At 46.8% G+C, this 22,989-nt stretch overlaps 1 protein-coding gene across 1 annotated transcript in view; it reads right to left on the reverse strand.

Moving 5' to 3' along the window:
• Positions 1–22,989, reverse strand: part of SH3PXD2A (SH3 and PX domains 2A) — a 249,054-nt gene that overhangs the window by 187,160 nt on the left and 38,905 nt on the right. Inside the window, exon 2 of the mRNA XM_005154542.3 lies at positions 19,644–19,724. Coding sequence (XP_005154599.2) covers positions 19,644–19,724 — 81 coding nt within the window. The remainder of the gene's footprint in view (positions 1–19,643; positions 19,725–22,989) is intronic.

The raw sequence follows: 22,989 nt of genomic DNA on the forward strand, positions 1-22,989 counted from the left end.
TGTGTCTCCTGTCTTTGGGGGGATTTAGAAAGGACTACAAACAACAAATCCCACTGCCCAAGCAGGCAGACAGAGCTGCATGTGTAACAGATATCTTGCTCCGGGCCTCAAGGGAGGTAAGCAAGCAAGCAGCCAGCAGGACAGGGGTTTCCAACAGTTCAGAGCCAGCTGCCAGCCTTTATGCTCCCAGCCCTAGTGTGGGTCCTTGGGCTTGGGCACTGCTCAGCCTCGGGGGCCAGCATCTGCCCAGGATGCTCATCTGACATGTTAGGATGGCAGAGGTGTTCAGTGTACAGGAAGGACAGCCTCTAAGCCATGGTTGCCTGCTTGGGCTTGCAAAGGAGAGAGGGAAGTATTTACGTGCTAGAATGTAATGACAAACTTAGGCTTGCAGCAATCTGTCCTTACCAGTGCCTAGTGCAATGACACCTCAAGGACTTGTTTCTCTCTGCAGATTTATATCTGGGTAGGAGAGACAAAGTCTATAGGTATCAAAAAAGCTGTCAGTAGCACAACCACAACACACAGACACCTTAGCTGGACACTCAAACACACACTAGTGCCTTCCAATCACTACCCTGATATGCAGCATGGACACTCAAAGTCATGCCAGTGCCTTCCAGTTGCTGCCCTGACACGCAGCATGGGCACCGTCCTCTCTTTAAAAAAGAGGGATTTGGGTAACTCTGAGTCCTTAAAGCTCATGTGAAGAGGAAGGATCCCGGGGATGCACACAGCTGTCCCAAAAGACCATGCAGATGGACCACACCATGACACAAGAATGCACTAAAGGGAGAGACAACACGTCCTGAAGGACAAACCCAACCCAACCCCTAAGAAGGGAGGCTGGGATTGAAACCTTGTTTTTGTAAGCCCAAGTCTGCCTGAGGAGCTTTGCTAATTTAATTGAGAACGAAAGCAAACCCTGGGAAAGTAGATGGGTTTGGACGGCGGCCACGGCGGCTGTGCATGTGCTGCTCGGAGCAGGGTGGGCACAGTGAGTGTTTAGGGGCCTCCACGTTACGCTCTGCATGCTTGTGCGGTACTCCAGGGGTTTCATTCAGATAATAATCATCCATCCCTGGATGTGCCGCTCGTCAACCAGATGGTATTCTGTGTATTATACCAACTAATCACATGTAATGCTTGGCAGGGTATTAAAAGCATCGATGGAGGTCTTTGACAAGCATGGGGGGGGTTTGGTCCTTTTAAATTGCAGTAGCTTTCAAGTGGCACAGGCACATTGTCAAGAAATACTGTCGGGGCTGTGACTTTTCCAAACTTGCAGATGATAAAACTGCTACAAGTTGTGAGGGACAAACAGCACATGGAGACAGGCGTCTGCATCCAGGAGGAGAGGCACTCCTTCCAGCTCCATCCTCACACCAGAAGGCTTTCAGCCTGTATCTCTGCCTGGTGGCATTGGCAAGGCATGACAGTGAGACCATGGTCAGTGGGACCAGACGCAGGAGATAACAGGTATGCTGCTGCCTGCTGCATAGCAGGGAGCATGGCCTGCCTTTGACATCAGAGCTGCTGTGTCTGTGCAGGAGATGCCTCTCACATCCCCATCAGGACAGTGGCTTCCTGAGTTTTAAGCCACATGGGCTGCACACCACCATCCCTTGCTTTATAGGCAGCTGCCTATATGTCCACTTTCCAGCAAGCATCCATGCCTGCTCTCCTCTGGCAGATACTCTTTCAACGACATGAGGAGAGGCATTTCACCAGGGACTGTTTGTACATCACTGGACACATATTCTGTCATCAAATGAAACACAGTTTTCTCCAGCCTGCTTGGCCACACATGCAATCCACTGTGGCCAGGTGAAAGATACACACTGATTATATGATGCAGGTGTGCTTGGGTGATGAAAGAAAAGGGAGGGCAAACTGCAAGCTGCAGAGAATAGCCAACCATAATAACTCATCCCACCCAGCAGGTCCTTCCCAAACATTTCTGAGGGGCTTTCTGAGGAGAAGGTGATCTACAAGCTGTTTTTGTGGCCAGGCTGATGTCCATCTAGGACAAGACCAGTGAGGATGCAGATTTCTATGCCTCTCCATGTCTTGTGACCAGCTCTAGAAGTGGAATGGAGCAGAGAGGCAGGCCAAACAAGTATGACAGTCATCTAGCATTGACCCTGCTGGACACTGTGTAGGCATCAGGGCTATTTCTCATCCTCCTTGTGGGTTTGCGCATCTCTATTCTGTTGTCCTTTTCATCACACAAGGCCACAATAAAGAGACATCAGAAGGATGCCATGAATGTGGAAACACCTTTGCAGATGTGTTGAAAGTCCAAGTCTAACCAATAAGCTGTAGGTACCACGCAGCTCCCTCTGCCCTAGCCCCAGGCTTGGCCAGGGAATTAATGTTTCAGAGATGCTTCCCCCAAAACAATTACTTGACGATGCTTTGTCACAGAAAGCACCCTGGAACACAGTAATATGAAACAAATTGATTAAGGCCACATCCAGACGCTGTAATTTACTTGCAAGCAGTAACCAAGCTGTCTGATGGTACTGCAGTACCTAAACCTGGCTACTAGTTTTGTGAGCCCGCATGATCCTGGTGTGCTCTGTAGGGATGTGATTAGCCTTTAGCGCCTCAGCATTAAGGCTGAAAGGGATCAGGATACAGCTTCCCTAGGGGATTGCCACACCAGCCATCTGCAGAACCTAGCCCTAAAACAGCAGTTCTTTTATTTCTCTTTTTTAAGAAAAAGGATCCCAAGAAAGAAGTGAAGTAGGGAGAAGTGGGTGAGGACTGACACATCAGTTGCTTTCTACAAGGACACAAGCAACTTCTAAACTTGAGTTCCACATATACACACTGCTGAGTGTAAGACAAGCTATTTCAGAGCACAGAACAGTCCATCTTCCATCTTCCAGTAAGACCCATGCCTCACAGAAACACAGCTACTGCTAACTTCTCTTAACAAACGGGGACAGGGAAGGCAGCAACTAGCACACCTGTGACCACCAAGCATGCGAGCACAGAGATCTGCTCAGCCAGCAACCCAGATGCAAAGTTATCTCGCTTAATTAGGGCTTCCTCTGGGGGAAACTTTGACTCAAGTAACTGAACAAATAAATGACACTACCAGACACACATGCAAAATAACCTATTTTCCATGGCCAGGTGCAGACAATTGTTTCTAGCCCTTTATCTAGGGCTGGAGCACATCCCTCCATGAGGTCAGATGCAGGAGAATATCATACTAGAGCCAGGAACGGAGGAAAACCTGAGAGCAGCTTAAGGAAAACAGAAACAGAAATCAGGAGAAATTTTCCCTGCTCCAACAGGTGCAGAGATGTGATTGTATGTGCTTCAACACTGGCATTCAACATGGCCTGAGCGTCGTACTACTGATCTAATGTGGTTAAGGGGGCTTTGAAATCTCACCCCTGCTTTGAACCTTGCAGATTAGTATCAGCATGGAGAAGGATTTGAAGCTGGAGGAAGATGCTCATGTTTTGAAAGCAAGCTCCAGCAGGTGAAGGGGCAAGCAAAGGGGCTGCTCTCCATTACAGGTGGCAAAAGCAGCCTGGGCAGGCAATCCTGTTGCCTGGATGTGAGACTGAACAGCACTCAACAGTGCAAATACAACAGAAGCTTGGAAACAAAACCAAATTCCCCTTCTTAGCCATACTGAGGTGTGAACAAGGCAAACCACCAGGCAGCTTCACTTGCCTTTCTGTTAAAACCAAGCAGAAGACTATGATTCAAACATCAGTGCTTCCAATGACAGATGGGCTGACACTGTAACAGCATCTCATCTACTTAAAAGCATCTCACAAATGTCAAAGGTGGAAAAAGAACTCTAAACTTTAGATCCTGAATCTGAATGTGTCCTTTGAGATATTGCTTCCAGATTCAATCATAGCGGCTATTACAGTGCCACTGACAGCAGTGAGCACACAAGGATAGGCAAATAACTACAAGCTGGTTTATATTCTTTACCAAAAGGGTGTTCAAACACTCAATCAGGCTTCCTAAGAGAGGTGGTCAAGTGTTTAAGATGCATTTGGACAATGACATTAATAACACACTTTAACTTTTGGTCAGCCCTGAAGTAGTCAGGCACCTGGACTAGATGATCATTGTAGGTCCCTTCCAACTGAAATACTCCATTCTAATGCTGAAGGTCTATAGGTTGGGCAGGCAGCACAAATTTCCATATTTCTGGAGTTCAAGATTATGACAATCTCACAAGATGAGAATTTTCCGTGAACTTTTACTGTCCTTGGACCAAAACCCAGTTCCCAGGACTGAATTTAAAACTCCACATGAGAACAAAATGATCAGCCTGAGGTCTCAAAATGACCCCAGACACCGCTGCATCCGAGCACCTGATGGGCATGGATGAATCTATCCTCTCAAAATCCATGGGAGATGAAAACTTCTGCAGAACAGGAAACCCAAAACCCAAATCTCTAAATCCCAGCTTTTCTGCTTTAGCCAGGGCAGGATGAATAAACCCCACTGTGTTCTTCCTTGCAGCCCTTATGATGCTTCAACCATCATAAGAAAATAAGATAGAAGGCCAATACACTTTATGCATCTTTAGACCATGAATTGCAGAAGGACAAGAGATCGCTTTTAAACTTGCCACACCAGTGCTGGCAGGTTGGAGCACATGGAAGCTGTGACTGTAACCTTTCCTGCATGAAGCTCTGGCTGCTGCTCATCTCCCAAGGGCAGAGACACCAGTCAGTGTCCAGCACAAGTGCCTTAATACTGAAGTCCCACCCCAGTTGTTCCCATCTCCCTTCCCCACATCAGTAAAATGATGCTAGCAATGTAATGCTTTTAGCTCAACAGAGAGCTACCAAGCTTAACTAATCATGGTGAACAAAGGGATTATTCCTTTTGATTTAATATTCATCACGACTTGCAGCTTTTCCATGCGTTTTCCAGTCCTTAACACCATAGAGACCTATCCCTGCTCTGAGCTGCTATGCGCTACTGAAACACAAATACATTAACAGGTCGCCATGAGGGAAGGAATTAGTTTTCCATTCTAAAGAGTTACTTACTCGGGAGCCTGATGTATCTGAAATCAAATTTTAAACATGCATGTGTAAAGGGCTCTCTTTTATAGAGGGACTTGGGTACGATGTGGAAAATCCACAGCTCCTAACATCAAGCCATGGGTGGAGGGAGTCTGGAGTATGAATTAAAAATAATGTGGCTGTTTGCAGAAATTAGTGGAACCGATTTAAATCCACACTCCCCTCCTTCCTCAAATAATCACCCTGTGAACGGAGGTGGTTTATGGAGCCCTCTGGAAAATGTTCCTCATGGCCTCCATTCCGAACCCAAAATAAAACACATTACATCGCAGCAAATACTTCACCAGGGTGCTGCTCTCTTCCCCCTGCCCACGCCTCCCATTTGTTGCTCATTAAATGAAACAGCAGGTGCTCAGACCACAAGCACAGCAGGGCTGCAGTGAGAGCAGTGATTAAACCCCCCTGGAATGTCTTCTTGGAGAGCTACATCTTTCCAGGGACTGGACTCAAAGAGAAAAGATGAGATTAGAGGAAAGGAGTGGGTTGGTCTTTGGCTGCAAGCTCCATGAGGAGCTTTCGAAGGATGGATCATCACTAGAAACACCAGGTTTCTGAGGAAGATGCTGGCTCCTGTCTGCTTTGACAAGCCACCTTCCTGGCATCCTTGATACAGGGTTCATGCAACATAGCACACTCTGCCTCTCGGCTGGAGACATCTCTGTTCTTGCCCAGTTGAGACCCATCATGGGGTGACCAATCTCTTCTCCCAGGTAACAAGTGACAGGACAAGAGGAAACTGCTTCAAGCTGCACCAGGAGAGGTTCAGATTGGATATTAGGAAACATTTCTTCCCCAGAAGGGTGATTGGGCATTGGAACAGGCTGCCCAGTGCCATTCCAATGGAAGGGTTCAAAAACCATGTAGATGAGGCCCTTGGTAACATGTTTTAATGGTAGTCTTGGCAGTTCTGGGGCAATGGTTGGACTTGATGATCTTAAAGATCTTTTCAACCTAGCTGATTCTATGATTCTATGGCAACACAGAGCAGCCTTTCTCACATCAAGGCATGTATGGGCACCCCAGATCTCCAGGCAATGTTTAGCAATGCAGTCCTTGAGGCAGAAACCATCCCAGCCTAACTCTGGGCAAGGCCAGAGAATGGATGCACAATGAACCAGAGTGTCAGAGCTTGCAGGGAATGTTATCAGCCATGTCTGAACACATGACACATCAGGCCACACTAATGAGATGTTCCCAGTTGCCACACAGTGCAAATGGGTGCAAGCCTGGAGAATGATTTTGTAATAGCAGCTCACTCTTTGGGATGGATCTTTACACCACAACTCCTGGTGCACCCGTTTACCTGTTTGCCTCCATCCATGCTGCAGTTCCATCCACAGGTACTGTGGAGACACAGCACGGACCAAATCCACTCCACTTCCTTCATATGAAAGAAAATGACCCTTGCTGCCACTACTTCCATCACCAAGATTCATGTCCTGACACCAGAAATCAAGCAAATCAAAAGGCAAGTGCTATTCTGTTACTAACAGGGGATAGGGAATGCTATAGGAAATGGATAGACAAAGAACAAAGGACACTTACAGGCAGCCAGAGCTGAGCACTCATCAAACCAGCTCTAGGGCTTCCCTGTTTTACCCCTGCTTGCCATGCACCCCATTGAGAGCTAAGGATCCCCCCCCCCTCCACCCCCAGCATGCTAATCTTACTATTGTGACTTCCCATCAAGACAAACTAAGATGGCTTTAATCACCAAAAGGCACCAGTGAGTACTAATGCAAGGGGACCCTAAACCAGTTACAAACCAGGATAACATGGTAAAAGCCTAGAAATGAACTCCTTATCCCTTCTACACATTGCACTCCCGGCAGCAAAAGTCTATGGGACCAGGACATAATCCCAAGAAAGAAAAGCACTATTTATATTTCTGCTGAGTGGTTCACTTCTCTTTGGTCACTCTGCTGATGCTTCACTTCTTCACCAAACCCCATTAGAAATGACTGGGGGCTCGGGGGGGAGGTTGGGGAACACAGTCATTAAGGTCTGGGTTAGCCACTGTAATCCAACTAACACTTGGCTCTGTTAAAAAACTCCCAGTTGAAGACTTCAAAGCATTTTACAGACATTAATGAATAAACGTTCTCCAGAAGGGCTGATTATAGCCCCCATTTCATGGGTGGATATTTCCAGATAATCTTCCTGCCACACCAGCAGCTCCCCACTCCTTGTTCCACACCACAGACTCCCAGCTCCTCATTACACAAAAAACCCTCTCCACACTAAGGCAATGGTATTTTGACCTAAGAGTGGAACAGGATTTGACATGAGGTTTCTTAACAGCAACAGGCAGGAACTTCCAACCCTGCAGCCCACAGCACACCCCTGCTCAGCTGTATAATCCAGGGCTGTCCCACATCCAGAACAGAACTGAAACCTTGCAGGGCTTCTCCCCACCCTGGAAACACTTCATGCAAACTTCTCACTTTGCCTAAGAATAGCCAGGGACCACCTTTGTGGAGCGCACCACCCCTGACTGCTCCATCTGCCCTACACCCCAACAGCAAACAAATCTCTGCCACCTCCTGAAACATCAAACATTAATCAGAGACCAGCACCCTTTAACCCTCACCACAGCAGTACGACGAGCATTGCACATGGCTACAGAGGTCTTTGCAAAGCTGCACAAACAACCACCAACACACCAAAAACTACAAGACAACCTAGACTTGCTACAAGTACATAGGTGCTCACCACGTGCCATCCCAAACATACATTCTTCATCAGGAAGACACACGTACCAGTTTTGTTCAAATAGCAGCAGCACATTGCAGAAGTGACCAGGACAAGCCTGGATTTAGATTTTAAAGCTCTCCAGACCAGAGAGAGGCCAGAACATCCCAATTTACTGGGCTGTAAAAAGCCAGAGATTAGCCAGGTAGAAAGAAATGCCAGTGAAATGAGATAAGGTGGATAAGAGATACCCCCTATAAAGCAAAACTTCCATCATTCAACTCCCCTTAATCCTTCAAAAGATTTTTTTCCCTCTTATTTTACTTGGTCCCTTTCTGGTTTGCTTCCTAATTCCTTGCCATTTGGCATCTTCCTCTCTCTCACACAGTGTTTTCATGGCTGTCCTTCACCTCTCTCGAAATACTTGGCTGAAGGCAGCAGCTCAGCAAGTCCCACTGGTTTTCTTAACACACCCTTACAAACCCAAATGCATCAAATCCCAGGTGCATGGCTCCCACATTAACTCAGTCTGCAAGAACACCACTAACCAACTAGGGTCTGATCTTGACTCCACCTGGTGAATCAGAGACACCTCTGCATCCACACTGATGCCTCACAAATGGCTTTGATAGAGAGCTCTGCTTGCACTGTAGGTTTACAGAACTTATCTTAATCTTAAAATCTTAAACAGAGATGCTTTTCTGAGTCTGATTAGTCCCTTGTGAGACTGTTCACAGCTTCTGCCCATCAAGAATTTGTCAGCAACTCACTCAGCTCCAAAGCATAAACCTCCTTCACTGGACTGCAACTCCCTGATCTGTTGCCTTTGTATCCTCACAAGGCTCCAGCTGCACTTGAATGAGTCCCATGTCCAAGCTTACACCATTAGAGACAGCTGCAGCCACAGGCCTGGACAGTAGACCCAATGCTACACACCTGTGGCTCCTACTCTGAACAAAGCTCTTGGGGTTTGGACCTTGGAACACTGTGGGTAAGAAACACACTCGTATCATGCTCCCAGGGCACGCTCGTCTCATACACATACCAGGAGACCATCAACCCTGCAGCACTTTTGGGCATAGGCAGGGAAGAGCAAACGCTAACTTCTACCATGGAGATGCTAACAAATGCTTCCCCAGTTTAATGGAGAAGCTTCAGAAAGCTATGATTATGGGCACTTGTACAGGTAAATGTCCATGAAGGGTATGGATTACTAGCCAGGGCAATGCCAAAGGATCTTACATGTTGTAAGCATTCAAGTTCTTCCTTTCCTGCACAGATCCTATAGACCAGATCTCTCCTTTTAAATGAAAAGCAAAAGACAGAGAGCAAAGCCCCCAGCCTGGCTGGGTGTTCAAACAAGGCACCCAGGAATGACTGTACATGAAGCTGTGCTTCCCCAGAGCACCAGTATTCCTGCTTTCTGCGTGACTTCACCCCTCATCTGCTCAGCAGCGTGCCTCCTCTGTGGGTTTTGCTGCCCTGACCACTCCACTGGAGAGTCACTGGTGCTTCCCCTGAAGGAGGGAAAGGGGAAATTGCAAAAGACAGTCCTACAGTGGGAATATTTGTATTTGCACGAGACATGAAACTGCCTTGACTGCAGAAAAGGAGAAGAAGGGAATAAGGCAGAAAACAAACTCCCATCTTCACACTCTGTACACACTGCTTCTGCAGAGGTCAGTTATTCAGGTGCTATGGGGAAGAAGCAAATAGCACACAACACTGATAAATCAGGCTGGTGTGAGCTTTTCCTATGGCAGGCATGACTATACACAGTCGACAGCAGAAGAAATGCCAGATGATGCTTTTGTGTGTCCCGTAAGCCAACCCTGGTGTAACGGGACCAAGAGCTATGGCTCCTTCCAAACACAGCCTTCCCACATCTCAGCCTGTAGGAACAGAAAGCCGGGAGGGGTGAGGTGGCAGGGAAAAGAGCCCTGACAGAGCCCTACATAACCTTTCCATTATGGCTGGGCAATTTTCTATTTGCACTCATATGCAATAATGTAAATAAACTCCCCATAACCCTTGCAGGGCTATTTAGGACGTTTGCGAAAACAACCAACCCCTCTCATCGCGAGCCAAGGGATGCGAGCACAACAGGCACTTCTCATCTCAGTCTCCGCACACTTAATGAAAGTGAAGGATTGTGTTCCCGGCACAAAAGTGGAATTGTGTTCCGGGGCTGGGGGTGCGAACTCCGTGCGATTTTCCGGCAGTATAAATAATTGAAAGCTGAGTGCGATTAGGGGAGAGCGGTGAAACGGTGGAGGGGGTGGAACTGTCACAGCTGAACTTTTAGGGCTTGGGTGCTTTGGGGAAGAAAGGCCATGAAACAATCCTGCCGAGGAATGTGATTTTCACACAGATATTCCAGAAGAAAATAGAAAGGCTGATCTTGATCTCTGCTAAAAGAGGAAATACGCCAATAAAGCGGCACTTGGAGAATTCACTGCTGTGCAAGAGCAGCCCCAGAGCAGTAGCTTTGGCTGGGGCCAGTCCCACAGCATAGCTGCCCTCCTGTGTTTTATTGTTCCAGCAAACAAAACCTGGAACAAGGTTAACAAACAAGTGGGCTCCTCCCAAGGCTGAGCTTTCAATCCTGCTAAGGAGACCTAACGGGCTATGACAAGACCTTCCAACACCAAAATAATGGAGATGGAGGAGGGATAACACAGGAGGTATGATGTGTTAATCCTTGACATGCTGTGCTGAAGACAGGCTTTCAGCCCAGTTTTACCATGATTCTGCATAATCCCCTCTATGAGATACCATTCAGGCACAACACCAGCAGACCTGGGCCCAATACCAAAATTTTCCATCATGGTTCAGAATTTTGGGAAATTTCAGGTGGTTTTAGACTTCCATTAGCACCACATCCTTGCACGGACTCGTGTTCCTGATGCATTTGATCTTTAACATGAAAAGCAGCCAACAGCTATGAAAACAGGTCTGAATGTGAGGTAAATCGATTTGGTTCATCTGGAAGAACTTGTTCCTCTTCCTCTTTATGGCTGTATCCAGCAGAGCCTTTCCCACATTGCAGGGTCCCCTCTGTGGACAGCGTCCGTGTCAGTGACAGGTACTGATCGCAAGAACAACTTACACAAACCAAAGCTTTAGAATGCAAGGGAATAAGTCACAGTAAATAACCCTTTTGACCAAGTCCACTGCTTTCTGTGCTTACTAGAGGCCCATAAATGGAGTCTGATATATTTCAAGGATCCCTGAAGGATCTTTTCAGGTAGCAAGTTTGTGTAGTTCAAGTGGTGGATGCAGAGTATCTGATACCACAATATTATCCAACCTTCCTATCCAACCACAGAGGAATGGCTTTAAGCCTTTAAAAATCAGGTTCCTACTCCAGACAATGTGAATCCATCCACTGAGAAATGTGCTATCAGGTACAGCTCTGCAGCATTCCCTTGAGATTCTTGGGTTGGACAAACCCACCCAAGTTAAACTCTTCCTAGATAATTCATTAAAAATGCATGCATGAAAAAGCAGGTAGAGCAATTTGTTTATAGCTTCCAAATAATATCCACAGAGAATTTTTCAGTCCAAAAATACTATCAATGAATATGGAATGAGCAAGACACCTCCTAAGAAGGTGAGGGAATAGCAGTAGAAGATCATGTACAGTTAAAAGGATGCAATAAAGAAGTCAACAACCTCTTTGTGTCTTTGTGATGCTTCCAAAAGCAAAAAAAAACCCAAAACAAAACCCCACTCATTTGTCTAACAACATATACAGTATATATACATATATATATATACTTAATTAAACTTTGTTTTACTTCTAGGATGAGGAGCCTGCGTAAAGAGCAGTTATAAATTCAATGCTAACAGAGATCTACCAGTGTTGAACTTCTGCTCAGGGGCTGCAAAAAGCAGGAAGTCAGCAGAGACAGTGAATTCCCTTCAGCAGAGGAGATCATTAATTGTGTGGTCCCTTTAGAGCAGCTCAGATTGTTGCAGCACAGCACATGAGGAGATCATGAGGATGGAGGGGAAAACTCAGTCTTTAGAGCAGCCTGACACTTAATGCCATGCTCCTTTAAGACCTTAGAAGTGCATTAGCATTTAACCTGGGTCAGATCTGGTGAGAGCTTCTTGATGGTGTGATGAAACTTTTTAATACTACTGATTCTACACACAGGACATGAATACCAGGGAAATAAGGACTTGTTGACATCCAGGAGAGTATCAGCATTGTACAGAACAATATCTATGTGGTGCAATGGCAACAGACAGAATTTGTCACAGTCACTGATGCCATGGCAGGGTCCATGCTCATGGGTTTGTGTGGCAAAGGAACAGAGGAGAACATAATCCTCAAAGATGCAGCTTCCAGAGACTCCTGTTCACAGTAGAGTCAGGACAACCACCCAACCAGAGTCCCAAAACCTCACTGCCACCTCATCTAGAACATGGCAGGGGATTGGAACTAGATGATGTTTAAGGTCCCTTCCAACCTCAACAGCACCCAAGCACAGAAGTAAGAAGGGGAGGGTTTCCAAAGGCTGGGTCACTTTTTCACCTGCAGGTTATTTGCCATGTCCATTGAATGTGGCCTCTATTGTAGCTTGGCAGGCACTTTGTGTCGTGGTTTAAATCAAGTCTCCCTACTCCCCGAGAGTTAGGAAGAAGAATACAAAGAATGTAGCCCCCACAGATTGAGATAAGAACGGTTTAATTGCTAAGGCATAACACAAAACCCCTACTGCCATTTACTACTACAAATAATAATGATACAGCAAACAGCAAGTGAAAAGAATACAACACCCCACCAGCCACCGACCCATAACTCACTCCACCCTGCCTGGCTGAGCACCATGTGCTCCCTCCTCCATTTTCCTCCAGAGCTCTACCCCTCCCGCCTTCTCTCCTTCCCAGTATGCATCCTGGGCATCACGTGCTATGGTATGGAATACCTCATTGGCTAGCCTGGGTCAGGTGTCCTGTCTCTCCTTCCTCCCAGACTCCCCCTGGCTGGAAAAAAACCTTGAACAAAAACACCCTCAAAACATGCTCAAACCATGACACTTTGCAATTTCCCCATCACAGCCCTTGTCTTTGTCTGACGTGTAAAGTCTTTTAGAAACAAACACTGGAAGCTGAACGGATTGTTTTGCCAAGCAAACATTTTAAAAATGATGGAAATAAGAATTATAAACAATTCCATTTATTCACTGAAGACAAAGATACTCCCCCAAGCCAGCTGGTATCCTAAGGCATTAACTGAGGCCTAGAAGGACAAACCACATTCAAATAGCCTTTAAATCAGCTGGGAAAACCATTCCCAGTTCAACAACTATATCAGTTATTCACTTTTCTTCCCCCAGGGGCATCCCAGTTCCCCCAGCAAGCCCTGTTACTGGCAAGCTTGCTGCTGGGCTGTTTTTGTGAGGGCAGGCATCAGGGGATCCTGCATGCCAAGGCTTGCAAGCACAGGGTGCTCCAGCACAGCTGGAGACATGGGAGGCATGGTCAGCCCTCACAGCTGGCTCAGGGCTCCTCCTACAATCCTCTTTTCCTGCATCACCTGCAAGCCTTGCCACTGTGGCCTCTCCGCATGCTGGGATCACAGCAGCAGACAAGTGGCCCTGTTTACTCAGTAGAAAGGACGTGCCATTTCTCCCCAAGGACCCAGTGCTGACCTTTGGGAACAGACATGTTGACAGAGCCATGTTAAGATTTCCTCTGAATTTTCCCAGGCTTGTTTCAGTTTCAATCTTGCTCTTAAGGAAGCTGTTTTCAAACCAAACCCTACATCTCAACTGCTGGAGTAACTCCATCCCTACAGTCCTGTGACTATCGGGGATTGCCCTGAAGCCAAGCCCTGGGGTTGAACCTCACAGGTCAGATATGGAGCCAGGTCCCTGGTTTGGAGAAGAATTTCACAGCTGCTATCAATGTCCTCGGCTAGGCCAAGGATGCTGAGGGTCAGCATCAAACACTGATGGAATGGGAGCAGGAAAATTGGATCTTTGCAACCCAGACCACCCCGGCCAAGGTCCGCACAGCTCAGAGCAGAGGGAAGCACGTGCTTTGACTGCAGACCAGATCCGCTGCTGTTAGCACAGCCCAGCATGAGCAGCGCCAGTAAATAAAATCTTCCCTTCTTCCCTTTCTCCCCCTTTTCACTGTGCACTTGCACCACAGCTTGATGCAGCAAACCTCTGTCATGCTGCTCCTCCCCACTTCTCCCCGTGCCCTACTCAACCCCACCTTCTCCTCCAGCTTTCCTGCCTGTTTCCATACGCACCCTCATGTAGCCCAACAGAAACACTCCCTGTGCCCATCAGAGGCTGAGAATCTTTTAGCACAAACCTCCCATGCTGCAAGAGGGACAAGCTGCATCATGCCCAGAGCCACATCAACAGCCCTCCTTCCCTTCCCACAGTGCCAGGAGCTACACATGGGGCAACACCTGTAAGGAATCATCACGCAATGCAGTGACCCCACTGCTGTGGATGGCTGAGGAGACCAGGCAGTGACTCTACTCATCTGGCTATAAAGGCCTACTAGGTTGAGGGTTAGCATTGGCAAATGCAGGAGGACATTTGCCCCATTGCATTCTTACCTAACTCTTCACCACTGATAAATGTAACACATGCTTGAGCTTGTCTATTCACTGCTCTTGTGGAGCTAAAAGCAAGGGCCTTACAACATGAAATAATATAGGTCCTACAAACACAGTCATTTCTGAGTCAGACTGCACTGGACCACAAGGTTTAGGACTACAGTCTTCACTTGGGTATCTAACCAAAATTAACTAATGGAGTGAATATACACAAGTCATAGAATCATAGAATGGTTTGGGTTGTAAAGGAGCTTAAGACCATCCAGTTCCAACCCCTCTTCCATGGGCAGGGACACCTTCCAATAGACCAGGTTGGTCAAAGCCCCATCCAACCTGGCCTTGAACACTGCCAGGGATGGAGCTCTCACAACTTCCTTGAGCAACCTGTTCCAGTGCCTCACCACTCTCCTTAGATCTAATCTAAATCTCCCCTGTTTCAGGGGACCCATTAGCCTTTGTTCTATCACTACAGTCCCTAAGAATCACATCAGTCCATCAGAAGCATATCAGACACCTATCCTGCAAGCACCCTGCACTGATTCCCCCTCTGCTCTGCTCCAGAAAGCCTGCATCCTCAAGGCACCAGGTCCTATTTCTCAAATCACAGCAACTCAGTGAAATACAGGGTGCTTAGGCATGAGGCAGAGTTACAACCACCTGACCACAAATGAGAGTGGACATTACAGTGCTTGATACAGCTTGGGATAATAGAGAAAGTGATGTTTGTACAGAGGTGTATGCAACTGAAGAACGATCAATGGCAGCAGCATTCAGATGAACCTCAGTTTGAGCAAGAAAAGCAGAGATACAGACTACAATTCCTGTTCTTTATAGCACCACTTTTGTTTAATATCCCCTTCAATGCTCAGTTACTCCATTACAGCACTATAAACAATCAGGATGACCCTAGCAATAACAAATGAAGCTCTTGATGTTTTATCACCAGCCTGAAAACAACTTACGTCTCTTTCCACTCCATAATAAAATTCTTGATATTCTTTATTCTTCATGTTCTAATTGGCTGCTAGTGAGTTCCTCTTTCTGTCCCGCTTTGAAGAAAACCTGCTTAGATCAGCACACCACAGCAGCAGATAGCATTTTGCTAACCGATACACGAAGCAAACGCTTGAACAGAGCATTGTTTATTTGCCTTTTCCAAATTGTGACATTTCAGATGTCTCCTTGCAGCCAAAATGTCTGTGTGGGTCATTGTGCACAGAGACGGGGATCTGCCTACCTAACATTCCTGCCGTGGCTCCAGCGGGGATGTCGTTTGCCTCTCATGCAGTCAGAAACACAACGTGGGATTATGGCACGCTGCTACAGCCAGCTGCTGTGTTTTGCCTTGGAGAAAGCTGTATTTCACTGTCTTGAGAAAGGATCCTCCTACAGCCCCACACACAGAGACCCAGCCATCCTCATGGGAGCAACAGAGGAGCTGGCATCTGAGCGTAGGGTTTGGTCCCTCTGCCAAGGCTGTGGTCCTGTTCATACTCTGGCATAACACAGGCATGAAACTCGACTAGAACGTTTGGAGTTGCTGCACAAAATGCAGAAGATGAGCCACTGGTGATTCAAATTAAGACACCAGGCACTGACCCTTGGTCACATTTTCCCTGTTCACTTTGCTGGGGAGAGAGCTTTTCAGCTGCGAGGGGCAGCAACCAGCTGGGCTCAGTATCTGTAAAAGCCCAAGTGAGCTTGTGGAAGCTGAGCAAGTGAAAGGGAGTGGGAAAAGAGCCACCCTTCATACCTGCCAGCTGCAAACTCTGTTGTTGCTTTCCAGCCCACCATAGCCATTGGGAGGGTGAGCTGGCTGCATCCCCACCTTTCTCCACCTTACATGCATGCTCAGCTATGAATCCAGATATTTCTGGGGGAGAAGAGGGTTAAGTGCCTCCAAAGGCACTTTCCAGAAAGAAAAATATGGGCCTTACATCTGTAGATGCCTTTTACTGCAGAGTGGAAACACCAGGAGTTATCCCTGCTATCCCAATGTGACCTTTCTCAGCTCCTTTGTGGACAACAGCAGTACTGCTGAACTGCCAGCTCGGGGCAGGATTCTGCTACCACCACCCGCAAAACAATCAGCAATGATGGAAGACCTCAAATGGCATCCAGGGAACATGCCTCAGTGAGCCACCAGCCTGTCATGAGGGTCAGCAGTACCCACAGGTTATGCTCAGATTGCTCTCCTAGTGATGGGCTCCTCATACTCCCCCATTCTGCACTGTGGGCAAGTGCATGAGAAAGCAGCACTTAAAGTATTACATTAGGAGATGGCTTTGACCCCATGTGGTGCTCAGGTGCAAATGCCTCCCCATGCTGACAGACAACAGATAAGTGGACTTGACAAGCAATTTATCGTAGTGCTTTAATCTATGCAGAGTTAATTCAATTCTTTCAATCCTATTTACTGAGACACTGGCACCCACATCTATTCTGCTGCCATCATCTGACCCATGCACAGCAGCAGACGTGACTTGGTTGCACTATTAAAGGATGCAGCAGTTCCCTGATTTAATTTAAGCCCATACTTTTAGATCTCTAACCCTCACTGAAGCAGCACAGGGCTGGCACTAGGCTTAGGCTTGTTGCATTGGGTTCTGTTTGCTGTACTTCTCATGCCTTCAAGGGGCAAACTCCAGCTCTGAAACCCCACGGTACACCTAGTCTCGCTGCCCCATTACTCATCTTGAAAGCAATCTCACTCCCAATTCAAGCATGTGTACTGCTGAAACAGCACAACCAAACACTTCTGGCATATGAATCCTTAGGACAGAGCAGCCTCTTACTGACTGCAGTGCCTAAGATTTGCTAGGAAGGGTTTCAGAAACCCCAGTATCTTGTAATGGAAGGGCTCTCAAAACCACTGAGCCACTTCCCACAGACAGAATCATTTGGGGCAGGGTGGGCTCTCCTTTAAAGAAACATGAAATTGCAGTAGTGAAATTAATTATCTGTATTCCTCCCCAGCTGCCTCTGGGCAAATAGGGCAGCCCCCCCCGTGTTTCCCTATGGGTCCTATCCAGTGTCACTATCAACACCAGGCACTGCAGCCCTGATTAAGTCATTACAAGCCAGCCCTTGTTCCTCCACTTCAAGTCAAAAGCAAATGAGACACGTGCAGGCTTTGGAAGCCCTGAAGTGCAGCTCAGTCGTGGGCACAGTGGGATGAGTGGAGCTGGCAGGGACCTGCAGACTCCAGCTGTTTGGGACAAGAGTGGTGCCTGCGAATTGGCTGAGCATCACTCACTGAGTGTTTGCTTGATTTTCTGCTGCAAGGGACATATATGGATAAGCAGGGACACTACCAAAGAAGATTGATTATGCTAAGGCCACGTTACCATGCATCATACCAGGTTGCAAAACCCAGGTCCAACCAGTGCTGGGTTACACCAAAAAGTCTTTAAAGAACATATCATCCCTTATTTGGAGCAAATCTGCAGCCTCAGCACACATGGCCTTGTCCCCATCTTACAGCTGGGAAACTGAGGCAAGGATCGCCACAGCAAGATGCTTACAGAGACATGACAAGGCCATAGAAACACCAGGTGAAGACCTCAGTTTCACTAACTGTGCACCTAACGCTGCAAGAGCTAAAGAGGTTATTGCAGAGGGCTGTCACTGCTAACGCAGTGGTGGCCCTGACAGAGATTCCTGGGACAGAAAAGGGTTAAGGAAGGGAATTTTGTTACTTTCTTGTCGTATTTTCTCGTGGGGGGAGAAGCGTTGTGCAAGCGAGAGTTTTCCACTGGCGCTAGGCCCCCTTGCACTTATCAATGGGACCTTTCAGGACTCACTCCCTGATTGAGACATCATTTCCTGTCCAACACACTAACCCCATTGATAACTCTGTGCTTGATGGGAACTTTTCAAACCTACCAGGAAAGGCCAGGAGACCCAGAAGAACACATACATGAAAACAGAACTGGGGCAAAAAGGAAAAGAAGAGAGAAAGAAACAGCTTTGGCCACAATCTGCATGCTGACAACAACTGTGTGTGATCACAGAGCTGTGCATCTTTAGCAGGTACATTAGATACTGATTTAGTCTACACAGCAGTAGAACAGGCAGGCCTGGCACTTCAGCACAGTAAGAAGTGGAAAGGGGCATAAGAGAAGCATCTCTCATTTGTCTTCCAGCCACACAGCAAACACAGAAATCAGGACTGGCCACAGAAATGATCCCGTTTCCTACCAGAAAAGACAGGAGGCCATAACCAATATAGACTGCAGAACAGACTAGAGACTTCAGATTTCCAACTATCAGAAATGACACATAAAGGGGAGCAATGATGAAAGTAAGACTCTCAAAGATATCTCAGATCAGCTATCCAAGGGAAGAACTCTTTTTTTCCCCTAATTTATCATGGCAAAAAGGCTTAATGCTATTTCCCAAGACACAGCCCAGTCAGCTGTGTACATCCTTAACACTGGCTGTGAGGACTCACTTGATACTTAACCACAGCCCAGCTCCAAACACCATCTTCAGCCCAAAATCAACATTACCCCCAAAGTTCAGGAGTCTGTCAAACCACAGCTTTTGTTTTCACCCCAGGCAATTACAGCTTTTCTGCCTACAGAGGTATGATGATAGAAAGGTATCCATGGGCATGGATTATTGCTAAATAGTCCTGAGGCAGAAAGATCTCCATACCCATGCAGGTGCCTGGAAGCAGGACCAGAAATGAAGATGCTCACACTGAAACTTTATAATTTGGACTTTTCCTATTTCTTGGCTTCAGACTTTGGTCAGCAGCTATCCAGCAAGGAAGCTTTCGATGAAATCTAAATATACAGGCACAGAATACAGCAAAGGAGCTGTACAAAACAGCAGGAGCCAGGACACCAGCTGGCTGGGTAGATGATTAGGAGGAGAGTCTGGAAGGTTTCCACTACCATCTCCATTACTGAACTGCTGTGGGAGTGTGCAAAAGCTCTGTTGTTCTCAGTGATTTGGGTAAGTAGTTTCTGGGGGCCCAGAATGTAACTCTCTTTCTGTTCTAAGTGCATCTGAAGTATTTAAAATTAGATCCCCTCTTCAATGGGAACCATTCATGAAAATGTCAGCTTTAAATGTCTCTACAGTGCGAGTTACTTGCTGTGAGCATACCACCCACTTATCTTACACCCTACAAGGACAGAGTCTGAAAAGTTTCAAGATCATGACATGTAACAGACCAAACACACACAAAGCTTTATTTAAAGGCACTATTAACCCAGCTGGAAACGTGGCTAGAAGTGAGTGGAAATAATATTTTATGTTAGACAAGACAGACTTACCTGCAGGTCAAAGAACTTGCTGTATCTCCGGTAGATGATCTGGGAAGTCAGGTCAGACCATGTTACGTTGATGATATAGACCTGTTCAGGGAAAAGAAAACACAAGTCAGCGTGGGCCATGAAACACAGGATACATACAAAGGCTGAACAGGCAGCTTAGGTTAATTCCACATCTCACTGCCTGCTCCTGCTCACAATGAGGAAAATAGTCCTGGGTGCAGCACTAGACTGAATTAAAGCTGTTGTTCTGTTGTAGCCTTTAGCAGAGGTCTTGGGAGAGTACCCAGTGTTCTCTCACCCATCCCCATCCCCAGCTCCCACTGATTTTGCTCTCCCTGGGGTTAAAGCTTGGAGTGATGACACATTTGCTTCCCTCTGGCAGCATACTCTGGTCTCTACCTCTGCCCATCTGGAGGGTCCCAGGACCTGCTACAGGCATGGCTGGGAGAACTATTCCACGCCTGAAGCAACAGCCCACCATGAGCTGCTGATCTTCCATCCCATACTCCAGGTTTTCCTCGTATACAGAGATGTACCTACAGCCCTTCCTAGGTAAAACAAGGAAAGTCAAATGGAACTCAGCACCTGAGGGGTTGTCAGATTACAGCTGTGCAACACAGCTGCTTACACACATCCGTACAGGTGTGACAACACTCAACCCCACAGCACACAGCCCTGGCTGAGCCACATCATGCCGCTCAGCACCTTTGGCACCTATCAGACTGATTTGAAGGTGATGTAAACCAGGTCAGCACAAGTGGCAATGTTTTGTTACATCAGTGGAAATAAAAACAAAAGCCCAGAACAAGCCCAGGATTTGCCTTGTCCAGCCTTGCTCCATCCCCAAAAACCAACATGCCAGAAGCTGTGATAAAAAGATTATAAAAATACGCACGTGCATGCACACACATACACATAAACCAAAGTGTTTCCTTTTGACAAAAGTGCCTCAAAACATAACCCCACCCCCCAAATAAGAAGGAAAGAAAAAAGAAAAATAAGGTAAAAATGAGCCAGATTCCACCCTCTCATACACTCAGGGCAAATGCTGGCCCTTCTGCCTTAATGACAGATACACACGATTTCAGCAAACACAGGACGAAGTCACTGTGGGTGACTACGCAATGCAATTCTAATGGAAATCACAGCTAGGCTAGCTCCCGGGTCTTTAAAGCAATCTCCAGACTTCACATATGGAGCAAGACAAGGATCTGACACAGGAAACAGGAAAGCATCCCTCCTCCTTCAGCCCCAGTGTTGCATTAACTCTCCCTTGTGCCAGGGATGCAGGAGCAAAGCTCTCTGTCTCTAGCAAAGCAGGATGAACAAGCACCACCTTTCTCTCCATCTCCTCAATGACACTGGCCCATCTTCCACGACACTGATGCAGAATAATTGCTTCTCTGCTTTTAATGATAAAGGGTACTGCATGAAAACCCCTGGAGGGATGTTGAAGAATAGGCTTAACAATGCGTTTCCAAGGACTGCTGAGGGATTTCTTCCTCCTTCTTCTTCCCCAGAGGGAGAGACGTGTCATCTGATGTCCTGGAAACCACAGAGGTCCTACAGCCTCGCTTTCCTCTCTGCTTATTAGACCATATACAGTCCCTAGGCTCCCCATCTCCTGCAGCCCAGTTTCATGGCATTAGGGAACCAGACCTACTGAGCACAGGCTGTTAAGGAGATCTGGGACCTTTCCTAGAGCACTTAGGCTAATGACTAAGATCCTGGGTATTGTATCAAACCTATCTGCTGCTCCCACCAAACAGAGACAATCGAGGCTAGCAAAGAAAAGCACTCAGCAAACCCAGGTTAAACCTCTGCTATGTTTTACATTTTTCCTGGAAAAATGAGCCACTCAACCTCCCTCCCACAATATACATACACACAAGCAACATGGATGGGAGATAAGATCGTGTAACACGAAGATTTCAGGTCCCCTTTAAAGACCTTGTCCATGCAGACAAGGCAGAGGAGTCGGAGCCTGGGAAGGAAGCTGCTGTTGCCGGTTTTCAGGCCAGCCACACTACACTGAAGAATATTTTTCCATGTGTTTGTTGTGAAGGGGGAAAAAAAAGTTTGTAGCCTCACTCTGAGCTAATTCACAACACAAATATTTCTACTCCTTCTCCATCCAACAGCTACTTTCAGATGGAAAACCCATTCGATTAAAAACAGATCATGACAGATGGGAGCTGACTGGGATCCAAAAGCAACTTCAGATACTGTAATTCTGGCCCTGGGTTCTCACAAAGGGGACAAGACAGGCATAGGAGAAACATATTGTACATGCAAATAAAGGCTTTATTTTTTCTTTAATAATGCATTTTTTTTTCCAAGAAGCTAGAAATAAAACGCATATGCCACAGGCTCCAGGCTTCCTGATTTTCATGGCACTGCAGACTTTGTATCCCCCCAAATTTTAACAGCCTGTGAGACTGACAGATCGGGATCTAGTCCAGACAGGAGCTAATCTTGCTTTAAGAGTCCAGCATCATCCAGTGGTGCAGGGAGTGACACAACACCCCCATCACATGAGACTGGGCAGAGCTGGGTGCAAAGGCATGCTCTGGTCAAGAGGTTGGATGTGTTTGGCACAGGGTGTGGGACTGGAGAAGGACCCCAGCTCTGAAATCCAGGCTCTGCAGGAATGAAGCTGGCACTGACTTCAGTCAAGCCAGGATTTTGCTGCACATTCAAAACAGCAATTAGATACTTTTGAGCCTTAGGTGTCTTCAAGCTTAGCAAGTGATGAATTGGGCAGCATGCAGATGCAGTGACTTTTTATTTCATGGGAAGATCATAGCATGAGTGAGAAAAGCCTTTAATCGTAACCCGGAGCTCTGTGAAGCAAGAAACTAATGGGCTCAAAATGTGCTTGGTGGGTTGCAGGTGCAAAATCTGAAATGGCTATTGATTTCCTTTGCTTCTTAGCGTAAATCAAATTGCTTCTTGACAGCCACCATTTAAAATGATGGGGAATAACCGTTAGCTTGAAAAAGATCTGAAAAATGCCACACTTTTAAAGCAAGGTCTAGAGGTTTCAAAAGACTTTGGTATCACTTTTCTCTCCCTCAGAGATCAGAGTTTGGTGATTATTCGCTTCTGCTGCCTTAGTCAGACCCATAACCTCTCCATGAGCAGCAAACATGACACCAGCTTACCTCATCATTTTTTGTTCAGATCTTAAAAGGGTCACTGTGAAAGTGATCAATGATGTCCCGGGGGAGAATGGGAAAAGTGGTCCTGGGGGAGCCCAAGGTCACACAGACACAACGGGACAGGGAGAGAGCAGGAAATATCAGATAAATACCGACAGCCGTCCCACGCTCGGAAGCCCTGAACA

Source organism: Melopsittacus undulatus, chromosome 4 (genome assembly GCF_012275295.1).
Source record: "Melopsittacus undulatus isolate bMelUnd1 chromosome 4, bMelUnd1.mat.Z, whole genome shotgun sequence".
In the NCBI taxonomy this organism is placed as follows: domain Eukaryota; kingdom Metazoa; phylum Chordata; class Aves; order Psittaciformes; family Psittaculidae; genus Melopsittacus; species Melopsittacus undulatus.